Genomic DNA, 18,104 nt, shown 5'->3' on the forward strand with positions numbered 1-18,104 from the left:
CCAGAAATTTAATGTGCAATATGAAAAGATCTGGCTATTAAAAAGAAACTACAGTAGAATCTTAGTAAGAACTGTATAACAGATATATAAAATTTACTTAAGAGTAGGTCTCTTAACCTGGGTTCCCCTGAAAACTTGTGTCAAGTCAAAGGCTTATGTAGAGTTAGTTTATTTAAAAAGTAATTTCAGAGGGGAGGGTTAATTGATGGGGGAGTGAAAAGGGAAGGCAGAAGAGCCAGTCAAGGCTGTGTTCATTGTCAGTTGGTTACTGTTGATCACGCCAGGACCTTCTGAGGAGCTTGATGAACTAAGAACTGTCTACTTGGAGAATGCAAGGGAGAAGGATTATCCACTGGCGTGCATCCCACATTAATCAAGAGTGGCCCTGTAAGTGCTGACATCCCCGTGCTACCAGGTTGCACGAGTCACTACCACCAGATTTCTGCTGGTGTCCCAGGCAGCAGTGTCAGAGAAGCTACTGAGCAGGGAGAGGTACTTGGTATAGGCCACCATGAAGCAAGTCACTGTCAGGTTATACAGTGAGAAGATGAGCTAACCCTGCAGCAAAGGATGGAAGAAGAGGTAGGGCTGAGAAGGTCTGATATAGTGTACAAGAAGGGTCTCATACTGTGATACCCTTCCTTTAGGATTACAGAGTATTAATATGTGGATTTTGGTAATAATGATTAGATATATATGGATTTTTCTAAAATGGTATTAAAGCTATAAACCAATTTATTAGAATTAAAATATCTTTTAGGGCATCTAACTTTTTCCTCATTGTTTTACTATAGAAACATTAGTGTGGCTCACTGTTTTTTAATTTGAATTCCATTTTTATGGGTTATTTCTGATTTTATTATTAATGGCACACAAAATCCAGGTATTATTTAGTCCTTCAAACTCATTAAATATAAAATTTTAGAATTATTTTTAAGGGGGATGGTATCCATTTAATTGTGTAAGTCTATATCTTTTAAGGAAGAATATTCATGAACAGATTCAGAAGACGGGCTAACATCTAAACCAACAATCATTTAATGCTAAAAAGTAGCCGAAGTATTATCAGTTCTGAATGTTAACAAGGTTGCTAATTCAAATAGAGATTTTAGGGTCTAGTGGAAAGAAAACTGGCCTTAGAGTCAGAAAGGTTGGGTTTTACTACATAAAGAGTTGAGTGATCTTGACCAAGCATTTCAAAGCTTCTCTGAATCTCAGTTTTCTTCAGCTGAAAACATGGAGTAAAACCACATATCTCACAGGGTTTTTGTGAGGATTTACATGAGACTATGTACACTAAAATACATAGCATGGTGCCTGGCACGTAGTAAGTATGCCGTAAATACGGACTGAATTTAAATCTGAAATGTACACCAACTGGCTCTGATCCACACACTGATAGCAATGTGTGGATGTTACCAGACTAGAGGCCATCTCTTTGAAATTTCTGGTTCTTTTCATGGCTTGTTTCTTCATATCTTTTGAGTACTAGCCTAGAAAGATCTTCTCTGATGGCTCTCATCAAGTACGACCTTCCCCATTTGAAGTATGAGTTAATGAGTCTCTCTAACCTCCTTCTAGAAAGGAAAGAACCTCAGAACTCTTTAATCCTAAAGACAGTGTTCTTTGTGGCAAGCAACAGAAATAGATGGTCATTAATTAAAGAAGAAAAAGTCTAGGATGTTGGGTATCTCGTAGAAAAGGTGGGGAGTCTAGAGGATCAGAAAACAAGCAGCAACCCAAGGAGGCTAGGTAGCCAAAATGACAGTGTAGGAACAATCCAGTGAGTCCTCCTGGCACCACCACCGCTGCCAGCACCACGTACTGGATACCATACCTGGTTGCCCTGACTGCACTCTGGTTGCTAGGAGGTGGGGAAGCACTTTTGGCTTCTGTAGTGGAGATTATACTCTGCTTCCCATTGAGAATCAAACCTTGGGGAATTCTCTGAACACTGGAAGAGGGTCTTGATGCTTAGCAGTCAAAAAAATGTTTAGCAATCAAAAAATTCCCCAGAGTCCAGCCCTTCTGATATCCAACATCCACCAATAGATTTTTCCTTATATTTCTACTTAAAAAATACATAATGCATGTATCTTTCTTACAACTGAAAAATCACTCAATTCTTCCATTTTAGAAGACAACCCAAAGTCTAATATTAGTTACATTTTCCAGATTTAAGTCCAGTGGGTTGTTCTTCTGTCTTGATATTATTCAGTCTGTGGACTAACTGTAAAGTTACACATCATCACCATCACATCCTAAATAAAATAGCAGGGTAAAGGAAAAGGAAAGATACAGAAAGCTAGTTAAACTTGTAAATATATAAATGACCCAGCAAGGAATGAGATTATAGAGGCTACAGACCTTCTTTCTTTTTTTTTTTTTTTTTTTTTTTTTTGTGGTACGCGGGCCTCTCACTGTTGTGGTCTCTCCCGTTGCGGAGCACAGGCTCCGGACGCGCAGGCTCAGCGGCCATGACTCATGGGCCCAGCCGCTCCGCGGCATGTGGGATCTTCCCGGACCGGGGCACGAACCCGTGTCCACTGCATCGGCAGGTGGACTCTCAACCACTGCGCCACCAGGGAAGCCCAACAGACCTTATTTCTGAAACTGATTCTGAGGCCCTGAATCTATTTCAACCCTAAATCTTTGAGGAAACATTATTTTCACACACTCTTAGATAGCACCTGACTTTCATTCCAGGCCTTGAGCCCAGAATTTAGGAATTTAAGCATGTTACCTTCTTTCTTTAAGCAGTCTAGTGCCATTAAAAGTAGTCACCTACCCCACAGTTCTTTATGCTGATTTACTGTTCTCCAAGAGCGGAAACCAGATTTCTCAAAGCCTTGCTTTCATGAACACTTAATGAAATGATCATATGATTTTTCTGCTTTGATCTCTTAATGTAGTGAATAGCATTATTTTTCAGATGTTAACCCGATCTTACATTCCTGAAATAAATCCAAGTGGTGTGATGCATTATCCTTTTCATATTTCACTGGACTTGGTTTGGTAATATTCATTTGCATCTCTCTAGATGATGAAAATTGGCCCCTTTCCCTTTCTCCCATTATTTTTGCTGATATTTGTATTCAATATAATACTAGCATCATAAAATGAGTTGAGGAGTGTTTCCTATTTTTTCTGTATTCTCAGATAGTTTGCAAAAGACTGGAATTTTTAATTTCCTGAATATTTGGTAAAAATTGCTGTTAAAATTGTCTGGATCTGAAGTTTTATTTGTAGGAAGATTTTAAACTATTACTTTAATTACTTTATCCATATGAGACTATTCAGGTTTTCTGTTTATTTTTGAGCAAGTGTTGATAAGTTATATTTTTCTAGGAATTTGTTCATTTCTTCCAAGTTTTCAAATTTATTGGCATAAAGTTGTTCATTATTCTCCTTATCTTTTTAGCAGCATCTATAGTGATGTCTCTCCTTTTTTATTCTGATGGTATTTGAGAGCTCTCCCTCCCTCATTTTAATTTTTGATTAGTCTCACCATTTTAGTTAATTTAATTAAGCTTTTCAAGGTACCAACTTTTGGGTGTGTTTATCTTCTCCATTACATGTTCGTTTAATATTTTATTAATTTTACCTCTTTATTATCTTATTCCTTTTATTTTCTTTTTCTTTTTTAAATATGTGTAGCTCCCCTTCTATTTTTTATTTTATTTTTTGGCCATGCCACCTGGCTTGTGGGATCTTAATTCTCCAACCAGGGATAGAACCCGCACCCCCTGCATTGGAAGCATGCAGTTTTAACCACTGGACCACCAGGGAAGTCCCCCTCCTTCTATTTTCTTTGGACCTATTTTATTTTTTTTGCCAAACTTCTTAAGCTATAAATTAATTAGTGTTTAGACTTTCATCTTTTTAAAAAAATTGAAGTATAGTTGATTTACAATATTGTGTTAGTTTCAGGTATACAGCAAAATGATTCTGTTATGTATATTATTTTTTCAGATTACTTTTCATTATAAGTTATTACAAAATATTGAATACTATTCCCTGTGTTATATAGTAAATCCTTGTTGTTTATTTATTTTATATACGGTAGTGTGTATCTGTTAATTCCATACCCCCAAATTATCCCCCTTCCTCCCTTTCCCTTTTGGTAACCCTAAGTTTTTCTATGTCTGTGAGTTTGTTTCTGTTCTGTAAATAGATTCATTTGTATTATTTTTTTATATTCCACATATAAGTGATATTGTATAATATCAATATTTGTCTTTCTCTGTCCAACTTATTTCACTTAGTATGATAATCTCTAGGTCCACGCATGTTGCTGCAAATGGCATTATGTCATTCTTTTTTATGACTGAGTAAGAGTCCATTGTGTATATATACCACTTCTTTATCCATTTACCTGTTGATGGGCATTTAGGTTGCTTCCATGTCTTGGCTATTGTAAATAGTGCTGCTATAAACACTGGGGTGCATGTATCTTTTTGATTTAGAGTTTTTGTCTTTTCTGAATATATGCCCAGGAGTGGGATTGCTGGATCATATGGTAGCTCTATTTTTAGTTATTTTAGGAACCTCCATACTGTTCTCCATAGTGGCTGTACCAATTTACATTCCCACCAATAGTGTAGGAGGGTTCCCTTTTCTCTAGCGTTTATTATTTGTAGACTTTTTGACGATAGCCATTCTGACCTGTGTGCGGTACATTATAGTTTTGCTTTGCATTTCTTTTTTTTTTTTTTTTTTTTTTTTGTGGTATGCGGGCCTCTCACTGTTGTGGCCTCTCCCGTTGCGGAGCACAGGCTCCGGACGCTCAGGCTCAGCGGCCATGGCTCACGGGCCCAGCCGCTCCGCGGCACGTGGGATCCTCCCAGACCGGGGCGCGAACCCGGTTCCCCTGCAACGGCAGGCGGACGCGCAATCACTGCGCCACCAGGGAAGCCCCTGCATTTCTTTAATATTTAGTGATGTTGAGCATCTTTTCATGTGCCTGTTGGCCAACTGTATGTTTTCTTTGGAGAAATGTCTGTTTAGGTCTTCTGCGCATTTTTTGATTGGGATGTTTGTTTTTGATATTGAGTTGTATGAGCTGTTTCTATATTTTGGAAATTAACCCCGTGTTGGGCGCATAATTTGCAAATATTTTCTCCCAATCCATAGGCTGTTTTTCACTTTTTTAATGGTTTCCTTTGCTGTGCAATAGCTTTTAAGTTTGATTAGGTCCCATTTGCTTATTTTTGCTTTTATATCTTTTGCCTTGGGAGACAGAGCTAAGAAAATATTGCTATGATTTATGTCAGAGAATGTTTTTAGGCTTTCATCTTTTTTAATGTAAACATTTAAGGCTCTAAGTTTCCTTCCAAGTATATATCCTAGTTGCATTTCACAGGCTTTGATATGAAATATTTTTATTATTATTTTCTTCTAAATACTTTTAGCTTCCTTTATGATTTAATTTTAGGTTTTGAATTATTTAGTGGTGCCTTTCTTAACACCCAAATGTGTGTGTGTGTAAATTCATCTTGTTATTGATATCTAGCTTACTATAATTGTGGCCAGAGAGTGCATTCTGATTGGTTTCAATCCTGTGAAGTTTTGCTTCAGTCACTGATTCATCTATTCAAAATGTTTATTCAGTGTCTACTATGTGCCAGGCACTGTTAAAGATACCAAGAATTCAGCAATGAATAAAACAGATCAAAATCCCTGTCCTCATTGGTTCTATTGGGTGATGCAGATAATAAACAAACATGATTATTAAGTAAAATATAGTATATTAGTGATGGAGTGCTAAGAAAAAATACAATAGGGATGGGACTTCTCTGGTGGCGCAGTGGTTAAGAATCTGCCTGCCAATGCAGGGGATGTGGGTTCGAGCCCTGGTCCGGGAAGATCCCACATGCTGCAGAGCAACAAAGCCCATGCGCCACAACTACTGAGCCTGCGCCCTAGAGCCTGAGAGCCACAACTACCGAAGCCCGCGTGCCACAACTACTGAAGCCCGTGTGCCTAGAGCCCGTGCTCCGCAACAAGAGAAGCCACTGCAATGAGTAGTAGCCCGTGCACCGCAACCAAGAGTAGCCCCCGTTCGCCGCAACTAGAGAAAGCCTGCGTGCAGCAACGAAGACCCAATGCAGCCAAATCAATCAATCAATCAATAAAAAAAATACAATAGGGAAAGGTATTTTAAAATGTGTTTAAACTTTTAATTTTATATAGAAGGGTCAGCTAAGGCCTAACTTCAGGTGACATGTAAGACTTAAAGGAAGTGAAAGGAGAGCTATGCAAAAACCTAGAGAAGGAACAATTTCAGTGGCCCTGAGGTAAACACGTTCCTGCTTATTCAGGGACCATCGAGGAGATCATTGTAGTGAGAGCAGAATGAGTAAGGGGAAAACAGAAGCAGCGATCAGAGAGAAAATGGCAGACTAGATCATGTAGGGCCCTGTGGTAAACAGAATAACGCCCCCTCCCCCACCAAAGATGCCCACCTCCTAATGCCTAGAACCCGTGGATATGTTACCTTACATGGCAAAGGGGAATTATGGTTGCAGATGGGGTTAAGGTCATTTTTCAACTGACTTGGAGATGAGGAGATTATCCTGGATTATACAAGCAGGCCCACTTTAAGCACAAGGGTCCTTCAGTGTGGAAGGCGGCAGGAGAGAGAGTCAGAGAGATGGAAGTGGGAGAAGGTCTATGTTCATGGCTCTGAAGACGGAGGAAGGGGGCCGTGAGCCAAGGAAAATAGGTGGGCTCTAGAAGCTAAGAAGGAGAGGAACACAGCCCCGTCGCCCTCTTGAGATGAGATGATTACCTAATGACACTTTAGACTTTTGACCTCAGAGCTAACGTTTGTAATGACTTGTTACAGCAGCAATCGGAATCTAATACAAGCCCTTTAGTTTATAGCAAGGACTTAACACTTTCACTCTGAGATGGGAAGCCATTGTAAAGACTTGGGCTGAGGAGTGACCTGATCTGACCTAATAGGATCATTCTGGTTGCTGTGTTGAGAATAGAACATACAAGAAGGATTCCTTCCCTCTAGATTTTAGCTTGACTTTTCCATATTTTGTTGAGAGCTCATCAATTCATTTAAGATTGAAAAAATAATTTCACAATTTTTGTAAGTCAAGGTCTCTCATCTATTTTGTTGTCAGAAATGAAAGTCTGATATATACTTTAAACTTCTATGAAAAACTCATCAAATTTGAAAAAAATAAGATAATTGATTGCCAATACCCCAATATATAGAATCAAGTAACAGAATTTGAAGCAGATTAATTTAGATTAGTGAAAACTGGTAAAGAGACTTTGAAGAATACTTTAAAATTATTTTCCTTGTAAGAAAAATACAAAAAAATTTCAGGTGACATAAAATGCTTCTTATGCTATGGCCCTTTTCAAGTCGTAAAAAACATAGTGGTGCCATTTTAAATTTGCCATTAGAATAAATTCAAAAGCACTTAGTTACACTGGGCCCTGTTCAGAGAATAACTTTGCCTAAAAATAAATGTGTTCATAATGACATGGTTTCAAGGAAGAGAGCTGACTTCTCCCCAAATGAATGAAGATGTGAAACTTCACTTCAGCAGTATTCACAATGGTGAGAGGGATTAGGCTATGGTGAAGGGGATGGAGATGCTGTTTACCTTTGCGTAAATCTTGTCTAGCAAGAGTTACCAGAGGAATAGGCAGAAGCAGATATAAGGAAGACTAATCTGTCAATATTATCTAGGTTACAAATTGATCCAAAATTTGAGAAGGATGTTTTAAAATATTAAATTATCTATTTATGTCTTAACATACAATAAACGCTTATTAGTTTGCTTGTTGCTTTACTCTAATGATTCCACTATTATCTTCTCTACTCCTTTATTATTATTTTAGAGACCTTATTGCCTCTGCACAAAGGGGAAGAGGGAAGAATTCCTCTCAAGTTCTACTTTTAAAAGGATCAGGCTCATAAAAAAAACAAAATAATGCCATTTGCAGCAACATGGATGGACCTAGATATTCTCATACTGAGTGAAGTAAGTCAGAGAAAGACAAATATCATATGATATTGCTTATATGTGGTATCTAAAAAAAGGGTACAAATATTTACATATTAAAGAATTAAATATTTATTTCTTATTTACAAAACAGAACTAGAATCACAGATGTAGAAACAAACTTATGGTTATCAGAGGGGAAAGCGGTGGGGTTGATAAATTGGGATATTGGGACTGACATATACACACCACTATATATAAAATAGATAAGGACCTACTGTATAGCACAAGGAACTCTTCTCAGTACTCTGTAATGGCCTATATGGGAAAAAAATCTAAAAAAGAGTGGATATATGTATATGTATAACTGATTCACTTTGCTGTATAGCAGAAACTAACTCAACATTGTAAATCATCTATACTCCAATAAATTTTTTTTTTAATCAAAAAGAAAAAGGACCAGGCTCTGCTGTAGACTATGTATGGTTCTAAATCTATACTCCAATAAATTTTTTTTTTTAATCAAAAAGAAAAAGGACCAGGCTCTGCTGTAGACTATGTATGGTTCTAAGCAGCGAGGTTAAAATAGTTACAGAATGAGTTACTGGCTCAAACAAGGATCAAAATATATTTTCTAACCTTATGAATGATGTTCTTATAAAATATTCCATAGACAAACATTCTCAAAAACATAAATTAACCTTTAATTATATACACGAATGGAGAGGGATAGGTGGTATTAATAATTTAAAATAGCTAATTAAAATAATTTATATTTAACTTTGGAAAGCCTTATGATTCCATCCACAGTTTTTCTTTCCTAATTATGTTTCTCCTAAGCTAATCATAAATTTAATTTTCCATTCTTGAATGCAGAGTAACTGATTGTGGAAAGAGATGGGTCCAGCATTTTGATGGGTGGAGGAGAAAAGCTGGTCTAGGACTAAAATTTGAATTTGGATAATTCCTATTTAAATATTGAGAAGTTGACTGTATTGTCAGGTCATCAGTGTTTTTGATCCAAAATTATTATTCACTATAACAGAGTCCCTTGTCCCAGTCCTTCCCCCCTCCATTTCTTCCTCGGTCAGGTAAGACAACTATAGCCTCCTCAGAGGTGAGAGTGGGGCTCGTCTCATTCAAATTTTACAGCTACTCATGTGCTGGTGGGGTGGAGGTGGGATTAATGTTGGGGAGGCAATTGCAGTGTTCCCCACAGATAGCTTTAAGACACTATGGTGGATATAAATTGCTTTAGATGTTGGTCTATAAAGAGATGAAAGAAAGACTTTGTGGTGTGGTTGAAAAAACTGTTGGATTGGTTCCAGTTCTGCCCATTGGTATTTGCAATCCCTGAGATGTTCATTGATCTTTTTGAGACTCAGTGTCTTAGTGAGTGAAGAGGGGGGTAATACTATTTGCCTTACTTACCCCCTGGGGTTGCTGTGAAGATCAAATCAGACAATATATGTGAAAGCACTTTGACATTTATAAAGTATTGTACAAATGAAAGATGTTGTCTGTTGCTTTAGCACTCAGAATAATTGAGATTTAAAGAAAGCCTACTGTGGTCATAAGGCAGATTAGGATAAAAGAGTTGGTAAAACTCATTACTAATAAAAATTTTACTCTGAGTACATGCCTGAGGTATTAGCTCTGTGAATTAAATAGCACATTTTTTCTTTGTTTCCTGTGAGAGTGTCCTTTTGGGTGCCTCTGTGTACAGCGCTTGGTTTCCAGTACTCCGATCTGCTGCCTTTGAGTCAGCCATCTACCATCTGCCCGCATGCTTCTGGGCAGCCAGATTGCCTCCTGAAATCTGATCATCCCCAGTCTCCCTTCAGAAGCCACACTTCTTTTTCAACTAGAAGGACTGCTCCACCAAACTGTGAGCACTCTGTCCTCTTAATAACTCACTAGCTCCTGTCCGGCAAGGCAGAAGTACACTATGGTGACAAAGAGGCAGGACAGCTCTCTTTCTCTGCTGATTCATAACATTGTAGATATATCCCAAGTGTAACTGGAAGCTATTTAAGGGTGAGGATCATATACTGATATTTTATGTTTAACCTTCAACCCAGTGCCTTACACAGTGTAGATACTCAGTAAATATTTGCTGAATTGATTTGCTAAGAAGTATACCAGGTAACTTGCTTTATGAAGGCTTTTAAGCCTAGATTATTAGGTTATTTATTTAATTATAGAATCAGTATTCTATCTCTACATTTAAATCTGGGATTACAGTGAAGCTAAGTCCTGCTCGGAGTAATACCTTGCTTTTCTCCTTATATTATTTGCTCTTATACCCTGCTTGTGGCTGGGTTAGAAAGCAGGAATATGTACAAGACAAAGTAAGGAACTGAATTGGCTGGAGAAAGAGAATATATAGTCCTTACTCTGGAATTTAAAAGAATGAGAATGATCCCAGTGATGAAATACTTGAAATATTAAACTTCTGTTAATATCAAAAATTCTATACTGTCATATCACTCTTTTCTTGCCATTAGAGGTCTGGTAAGGGATTCTAGCAAATTGGAAGTAGTCAGCAAAGTTGAAGCATTTAAAATTCATAATCAAACTATCTTTTCAGGGTATTGTTGTTAAAGGTGATTGATGTTTCTTAATGTGGTTTCTTTTTTAACTTCAAATTATAACAGCAACATTTTCAAAAAAAGAAAAAGTGCATCCATAATTCCATCATCCTGATACTATTTTAATTTTTACCTATGCTTCCCAATCTTTGTCCAAATGTATAGATGTTTTATATATTTGTCTTTCTCCCATGCGTGCCATTTTCATTTCTGAGTTGCCCTGGGAGGATTGTATCTGCCAGATGGGGGCTCAGAATTTCTGAATGGCTCCCAGAATTCTAATCTATGCTGCTGTAGAAATTGACCAGAATGGTCTGACATTACCGGGGGAGATATGTCCTCAAATCTAGAAGGACTGGGTGGGGGGCTGAAGTAGAATGGGACTATGGGCTTTCAGAAAGGGAGCAGGAACCTCATTGGAAAAGGAATGAAGATTAGGTTTTATAAGGAAAGATGTAGGTAGGTATTTAGTAAAATAATTTCTGATGCCATGAAGGTCTCTCTTCCCATCCAATCAAAACAAGCAAGAAACAAAAAATAGAAACCCAACCAAAGTAATCAATCACCGCAATAAAAGCATCGCTAGTTAACATTAAAATAAAAGCATTATTAGTTAACAAATACTTGAAATTAGTTTAAGAAAGCGATAAGGTTTAAAAGAAAAAATTGTAAATATTGTAAGTTGGTATAAGTTTTACTAAAGGGGCAAGAGAGGGTGGTCTTTGATAGGAGAGACCTATCTCTCTATCTCTACCAATAGGAGAGACCTATTGGGAGTTAGGGGCATGCTACAGCCCCTACGCTCTTTTCAAGGAAGAAACGGTAGTCGGAAAAATAAAAGGTATAGGCCAAACCTCATCGATTCTTAATTTTGCTAGAGTCAGGGTCTTTAGGGTTACTTAGGGTACAGAAGAAAGGATTGAGAGAAAGTGAAACGGCCAAATAGAAATCATCTGAAAACTGCGATAGAAAAGAATCTTGCCTGTTCGGACGCAGGCTGTGGTGAACTGCCTTGTGGAGCTCTCTGGAGCTCAGGACTGTCACCGCCGGTCTGGGGAGTGGTTCAAGGCAGGGGAGGGGCCCTGGCTGCGGACGAGGAGGATGCCCGCCTTCGGTCCCCTGCGCTCGTGGAGGTGTGCTGGGAGCGGGCGGCCCCGCGCACAGGTGGCCAGGGCCGCGCCAGCTGCGCGCCGCGCTTGCTCAGCGGGTGGGCCGCCAGGCGTCGCTCTGGAGCCGCGGTTGCCGGGGAGACCAAGCGAGGCGAGTGGGCGGCGCGGAGCCGAGCCGCAGCCGGGCTGCCGCCCAAGTAGCCGGGCGAGAGTTGCGGGGAGTGGCTCCCCGGGCGGCGCGAGGGGCCGGCGGGTCCTGGGGCAGCGCGAGGTGGCCGTGGAGCCGCGGGGCAAGGCCGGCGAGCCCGGGACGCGCCTGGTCGCAGCTCAGCCTCCGCGGAGCTGAGTGCCGCACTTGCCTCGTTTGCGGGTCCCACCGTCCTAGCCCCGCCGGGCGGACTGCGGCCGGGCGGCGGGTCTGGGAGGTCCGGGCTGCCTGGAGAGCTCAGAGAGCCCGGCCCGCTCCTCCGCTGCCGCGACGAGGAGCCGGGCGGGCGGCGGACGCGCTCCCTGCGGCCCCGGAATGACTTGTCGGGGCTCCCCTCTGGCGCCTTTGCTGCTCCTCTCTCTGCACGGTGAGTAGCCCTCCCCTTCCCTCCCGGTGGGGCCTGGCGGGGCCGGTGGGCTGGGGGAGGCTCTCTGCGACGCAGACAGCCTTCTCGCCAGGGCCAGTCTTCGGAGCCCAACTTTCTCGGGGGCCATATTCGTTGCTGTCGGCCGAGGCTCCCGCGCCCACGCGGCGGCTGCTGCCCAGCCGGCGCCCCCTGCCCCGGTCCCCGCCCCCCGCACTGCTCAGGTGTTCCGATCCAGAGGTAACTACGCCCGCCACCCAGTTACCGCCGGTCCTGAACCTGGATCTGACTCCGACCCCGCTCTTTGCCCTTTTTAGACAACAAACTCCCTTACTTACTGGGTCCAGGGAGAAACGGGAGTTAGAATCGTTTCCGTTGTCAGGCGGCTGCAGGAAAACTGGAGATGCTTTTAAAATAATTTGGAAAACTTTAAATTGTAGCTTTCCCCAAATCTTTAACAAGCATTTGTAGGTTATGACGGAAAATGTGGTCTTTATTTTAAAAAATAACTACAGTGTGCTACACTAGATCAGAAAACCAGAATTTATTATTATTTTTTAATAGTCTAGCTTCTTCCCCAAGGGACTTAAATCGACTTACAAAAATACATAGAACATAGCAACATAAGAACAAAAGAAATAAACATATGTTTAATTTTCTTATTAACTGTCTTAAAAAATCTATTTAAGTTTAATTTTCTAATTTCTACTTAATCTTTCTTATATTTTATTTTCTATGAATAGTCGTCATATTTAGATCCTGATTTTCATTTTATACATTGCCCTTTCTTTTTGTGTGTGCTGTCCTGTGGAATCAAGTTTTCTGTTCCATTTAATTGATTGTTGAGATTTACTGAGATTTATTCTGGAGGCTTTTATTTAAAAAACAGGTTAACTGATTTATGGAGTATTGTGGTTAATACAATTTCTTTCTGAAGATATCAGTATGTTTCCCATAATTTTAGTTGAACTGATAGTGTACCCATAGATCTTGAAGTAACCTAATTTTAGCCGACTTAAATTGTACAAATTCAATTTAAGGGGTCCATAGGAGTAATAGAAGGAAATAATCAAAATTACAGATAACTTCTCTGGACTTCAGTAGGTATATATTGAGTGATGATGTGTAGATAATAAAGTGCATCAGTATGTGCATTATGTAAACTTGTGCTTCTAAATTAATTTTGTCTGGTTACTACTTTGAGAGGGCCAACATTTTTCTCTGTCGTACTTCCTTTAGGTATGAAATAAGGTAGAGTAAATGGGCTTTTAAACAATCCCTCGGAGATAACAAACTATATAAATATTACTATAAAAACAACTGAAATTTTTGGTAAAAAATTGGGTTGTTAACCTTTGTATATTACAATAAATGCCACCCTCTTCTTGTAAATAGCATTTGTGTATGGTTTGTTTTTGAATTGTTAGGCAATACTTTTAAAGAGTTGATGAAATTTGTAGCATCAGCCTTACAAGGTCATCTGATGTGTTTCTTTTCCTTCAGCAGAACTATTCCTAAACCATACTAGGATGTTTTTAAAGACTTCCAAGGACATTTCAGCCTTCGTGGTAATCTATTCTGTAGAGGCACTTTTCACCCTCAAAAAATGTGTTCATTTGTTCAGCAAGTGTTTACTGAGCTCCCACTCTGGGCACTTGGGTGTCTGGTGGGGCAGGATGGTGGTGGAAGACAAGGATGCACAAGAGTTTGTCCACAGCCTGTAAGGAGTTCGCAGTTTTAAAACAAGCTGTAAGCATGCACAAGTGATTTATGATACAAGGAGTATATGATGAGTGCCATTTTTTGTTGGGGATATCAAGGGAGACTTCATGGAAAAGTTTCCTTTTGATCTGGACTTTGAATGAGTAGAATTTGAATTGGCTGAGATGAGAGTGTTTGGCTTTCCTAGCCAAAGGAACAGACTGGCTGTAGGATATGAAGTGGAAAGTGCAGGGGCATATTCTGGAAAGGCCAGGCGTGTAGCTGCTGGAGCAGGAGATGTATATGCGAGGCAGAAAGGGCTAAAACGGTAGTAAAAGGATGGTAGAGAACGTTGAATACTGAGTTTGGGCTTTATTTAGTGGGCCATGGGTAGGCCCACTGATACTGTTTCCGTAGGATGGGGAGGGGATGAGGATGAACAGCTGTTGAGTGCCCAGCATAACAGTCTCCAGGAGGGTACCATGTCCTGACTGTGTTAAGTTCTTGAACCAGTCAATGGCAAAGTTGGAGTGAATGAACTAAGGCCCATTCCTAGGACCTGCAATGTGGAATGAGGGGGAAGAGTGGATAAAGGGTGGAACAAAGTTGGTTCCATTATGAAGGGAGAAAAGGGAAATGGATGCTAGGTAAATAACCATTATAGCAGTGGCCACTACAATGGGAGAATGCACCAAAGGTAGATATAGGCTTTTACATTTTTGAGAGAAAATGGTTGTCAAGAACTTTCTGTTTTTATTTCTGTTGAAATCTCTGTGGAGTAACTTCAAAGGGTATTTGAATTGAAAAGTTGACTTCTGTATAGTTCTACCAGTGGGTTAGATATATCTAAAGCATTTCTTGTATTACTTGTGATTCCTTGAAATAGCAGGTAACCTTCCAGAATCTGAGAAAAATATATAAAAGATGACATAAAATGAAAAGAATTATGAGCTCTGATTGTTAGCATTATGAAAAATTTATTGAAAACTCCCATTTCTTATATCTAACTTTAATTATGGAACTGTTTTGGAAGGATTCACTTTTTATAAAAATTTGTAGTTTGACCTACATGAAAGGTGACAGCCACTGGATGAAAATTTTAGAGAAATTAAGTTCAGTATTCAACATGGACTACTCAGGAAGCAATTTAAATATTAAATCACCAAGCGCTTTAAGAATGTTATGCTTATGTTTTCAGACGCAAGGTAGTGATGCAGTGGGTAAAGACTTTTTCCTCACAGTAACAGTATGTCACATTTTCAAATGTGTTTTCACACTTCGATAATGGAAGCATTTATATTGAAAATTCTCATTTGAATCTTTATACTTAAGCCATGTGATTTAGTGTCAAACAAGGTGATGTGCTGGTACACAAGATTCTTTAGTTGCTCTGAGTTATACAGAACACCGGTGTGGAATTGAAAGTTGGGAAAATTGTGGCGCTCCCCTAATTTCTCATCTAGAACTGGACTATTTAGAATAGGGATTCTGAATCTATTGTTATCTACACCAGTGGTACCAATTTACATGTTAGGCAGTTTGAGGTAGGATTGCTGACTTTCTAGTAGTCTGATGACCTCAGGTGAACACTGTCCCCTCAGTTTCCTCCTCCTTTGTTTGATGAGGACTCCCGGGCACTTACACATCTAACCCCTGTGTTTTGAGGGCAGCTTTAGAACATCTGGAGGCTCTGAATTCCTCCCTTGATCGTACTTTGAGAGAAGCTAGTTTAAGAGACGTTGTCAGTTCTTGGGTGATATTCAAAATGCCATCTGATTTGAGCTGATTTTGGTCTTAAAAATGGAAAGTTAATTAGTTTACTTATTAAGCTGATCTTACTAAACTGGAAGAATTACTTCCTGTTAAAGTTTGGGTAATTGATTTCCTCTGTACCTGGTTTCCTACCATGTAAGAAAGAGACTGTAATAGTAGTTTGCCTCTGTGATGGTTTTAAAATTTCAGAAATGTGAAGTCAGTCAGTGTTTCCTAATTTCACAAATGATAGACTCAGTCATTGATCTGATACCAGTTCATCATTACCATTATTGGGTACTACATAGGTGCTATATGGTGTGGTTCTGCCTCACTCATGTGTTATAGGAAGGTCACATTTTCATAAATATCATTAATTTTTTATTTTTATAGAATAGTATTAAACCAGTGCAATTTGCCAATATGAACAAGAAGTCTATTCAATAAAAAATTCTTAGAAGTTGTCTACTTACTGGTTTCTCTTCATTTATCATTTTCATCTTGGGAGAGGTAACAAACTGACCAGGTTAGATGCACACTTTTATTTAGAAAAGCGTTGTGGGTAAAGAAGTTGAGATCCCAGAAGCACTGAGTTCAGGAATTCTTGTACCACAGAACGTTTTTTCGAAGAATCTTCAGAGAATTAGGTTAACATTAATGGCTAATAACGATAGTGGATCAGGATTTAGGGTTGGGATAGATGGTTAAAGTATAATAGGTTTGTGGGATTGGAAATTCAATATTGTTTTTTCATGGAGGGTCACAACTATGTAATAACACAATTTGACATTGTGAATGTAACTCTAATGTAATGGGCCCACTTCTGGGCCATTCTTAAAAGACTCATTAATCCAAAATTTTTTTAAAAAATGAAAAGAAATTTAAAATTCCGTCAAAGTCTGTTGAAGATCACACCAGTGGAAGCTTAAGAAATGTTCAAATTTAGAATTTGAACTTTATCCACCTTTGCCCAGTCTCCCTGTTCACAGCAGTAGCTCCTGTAAAATCTGTTCTCTCACTCCTGTTTTCTCATTAATGTTGATTATTTTCTCTCCTCATCCTCCCCTTCTGTTTTGGAGAATGTTACGTTCTTTTAGTAGCATCAGATTCTTCCTAGGTAAATAAATCTAGCCAGTCGTAGCTCCTTCCAGTTATTCAGCTCTACCTATTCCAGGATTGACATTAAAAGAAACCAAACAAACCCTGCAGCCAACCAGAAAGAACCAGAAATCACCTTAGAAGCTAGAATTGGTGGGGGTGTATGAGAGTGTGGACATAGTTCTATGCTAACAGTTTCCCCTTGTTCCATGAGGTTAACTTTATGATATAATTATGGGTGTGTATATATGTATGTATGTATGTGTGTACATTTTCCCTAAAAGACAGTACCATGCCTGGCACAGAATAAGTGCTCAGTAGATAATTGTGACTGAATGAGTCAGTGGTTACAAAAGCAGGTGGTACTCCCATGTGCTTGGAGTACCTGAAAAGAATGCTTTTTTTTTCTTTTAAAGAAAAAGAGAATTTCATTAAAATTTTCCTTAAGGATTTGGTTTGACTGTCAGCTTCAACAAATCTTTAAACCTTGCTGTATGTTTTGTGGAATAGAGGTGATAGAGTTCTATTTTCATAGTCTTTTCAAATTCTATGATTTTAGAAGTTTATTTAGAAATGCTGTATTCACATATCTTTTAAAATTGATTCTTAGCTTATCTTTAATCCTAAAACTTTGAAGTTGTCCATCTTGAGATATTTTTTTTCCTAAGGAATTTCTGAAGGTTTTGCTCCATGTAGTGAAGAATGATGTTGGACTTTTGGGAATCCATTTAAAACCTCGAAGTTTCCCATTTATGTCACTGGTATTCTTAGTCCTGAGGGCCTGTGTGTTAGAACTAGTGTCCCAAGCATGGAGAAAATTAATTAAAATCACTCATTATGTGGTCTAAGCCCTCTCTCCCCCTCCACACATCAAGTGTATAAAGTACTAGAGAAGCTTTTTTAGAAATAGGAGCATTAACTCAGTCAGCTTCATGTGGGAGGCGTTATAACCTCCTCCTGGTGGAGATTGCTAGTTGTCTTCCCCGCCCATTCCCTTTCCGTCCTTTGAAGGCTATGTATTTCCAGCCATAGTTTCTTCCAGCTGTGATTCATTCCTTTATGGACCATCCTCTCAGTCTGCAGTGATGTTTATAGCTCTCAAAATGTCCAAAGTCTTATACTAATCATAACTGCATCCTCAACAGTGTGCTTGCAGATGCCTTAAGTATTATCATCATTTATTTTTATTTTTTTAACATCTTTATTGGAGTATAATTGCTTTACAATGGTGTGTTAGTTTCTGCTTTATAACAAAGTGAATCAGCTATAAATATACATATATCCCCATATCTCTTCCCTCTTGCGTCTCCC

General features: G+C 39.1%; 1 protein-coding gene across 2 annotated transcripts in view; it reads left to right on the forward strand.

Moving 5' to 3' along the window:
- Positions 1 to 11,889: 11,889 nt before the first annotated feature.
- Positions 11,890 to 18,104, forward strand: part of IGSF11 (immunoglobulin superfamily member 11) — a 160,583-nt gene continuing 154,368 nt past the window's right edge. The window contains exon 1 of one of the 2 annotated variants that reach the window (XM_028487730.2): positions 11,890 to 12,245. In XM_028487730.2, coding sequence (XP_028343531.2) covers positions 12,194 to 12,245 — 52 coding nt within the window. In that variant the 5' untranslated portion in view covers positions 11,890 to 12,193. The remainder of the gene's footprint in view (positions 12,246 to 18,104) is intronic. The other variant, XM_055085161.1, reaches the window with a different exon arrangement.

The sequence above is a fragment of the Physeter macrocephalus genome, chromosome 1, assembly GCF_002837175.3.
Source record: "Physeter macrocephalus isolate SW-GA chromosome 1, ASM283717v5, whole genome shotgun sequence".
NCBI classification, from domain to species: domain Eukaryota; kingdom Metazoa; phylum Chordata; class Mammalia; order Artiodactyla; family Physeteridae; genus Physeter; species Physeter macrocephalus.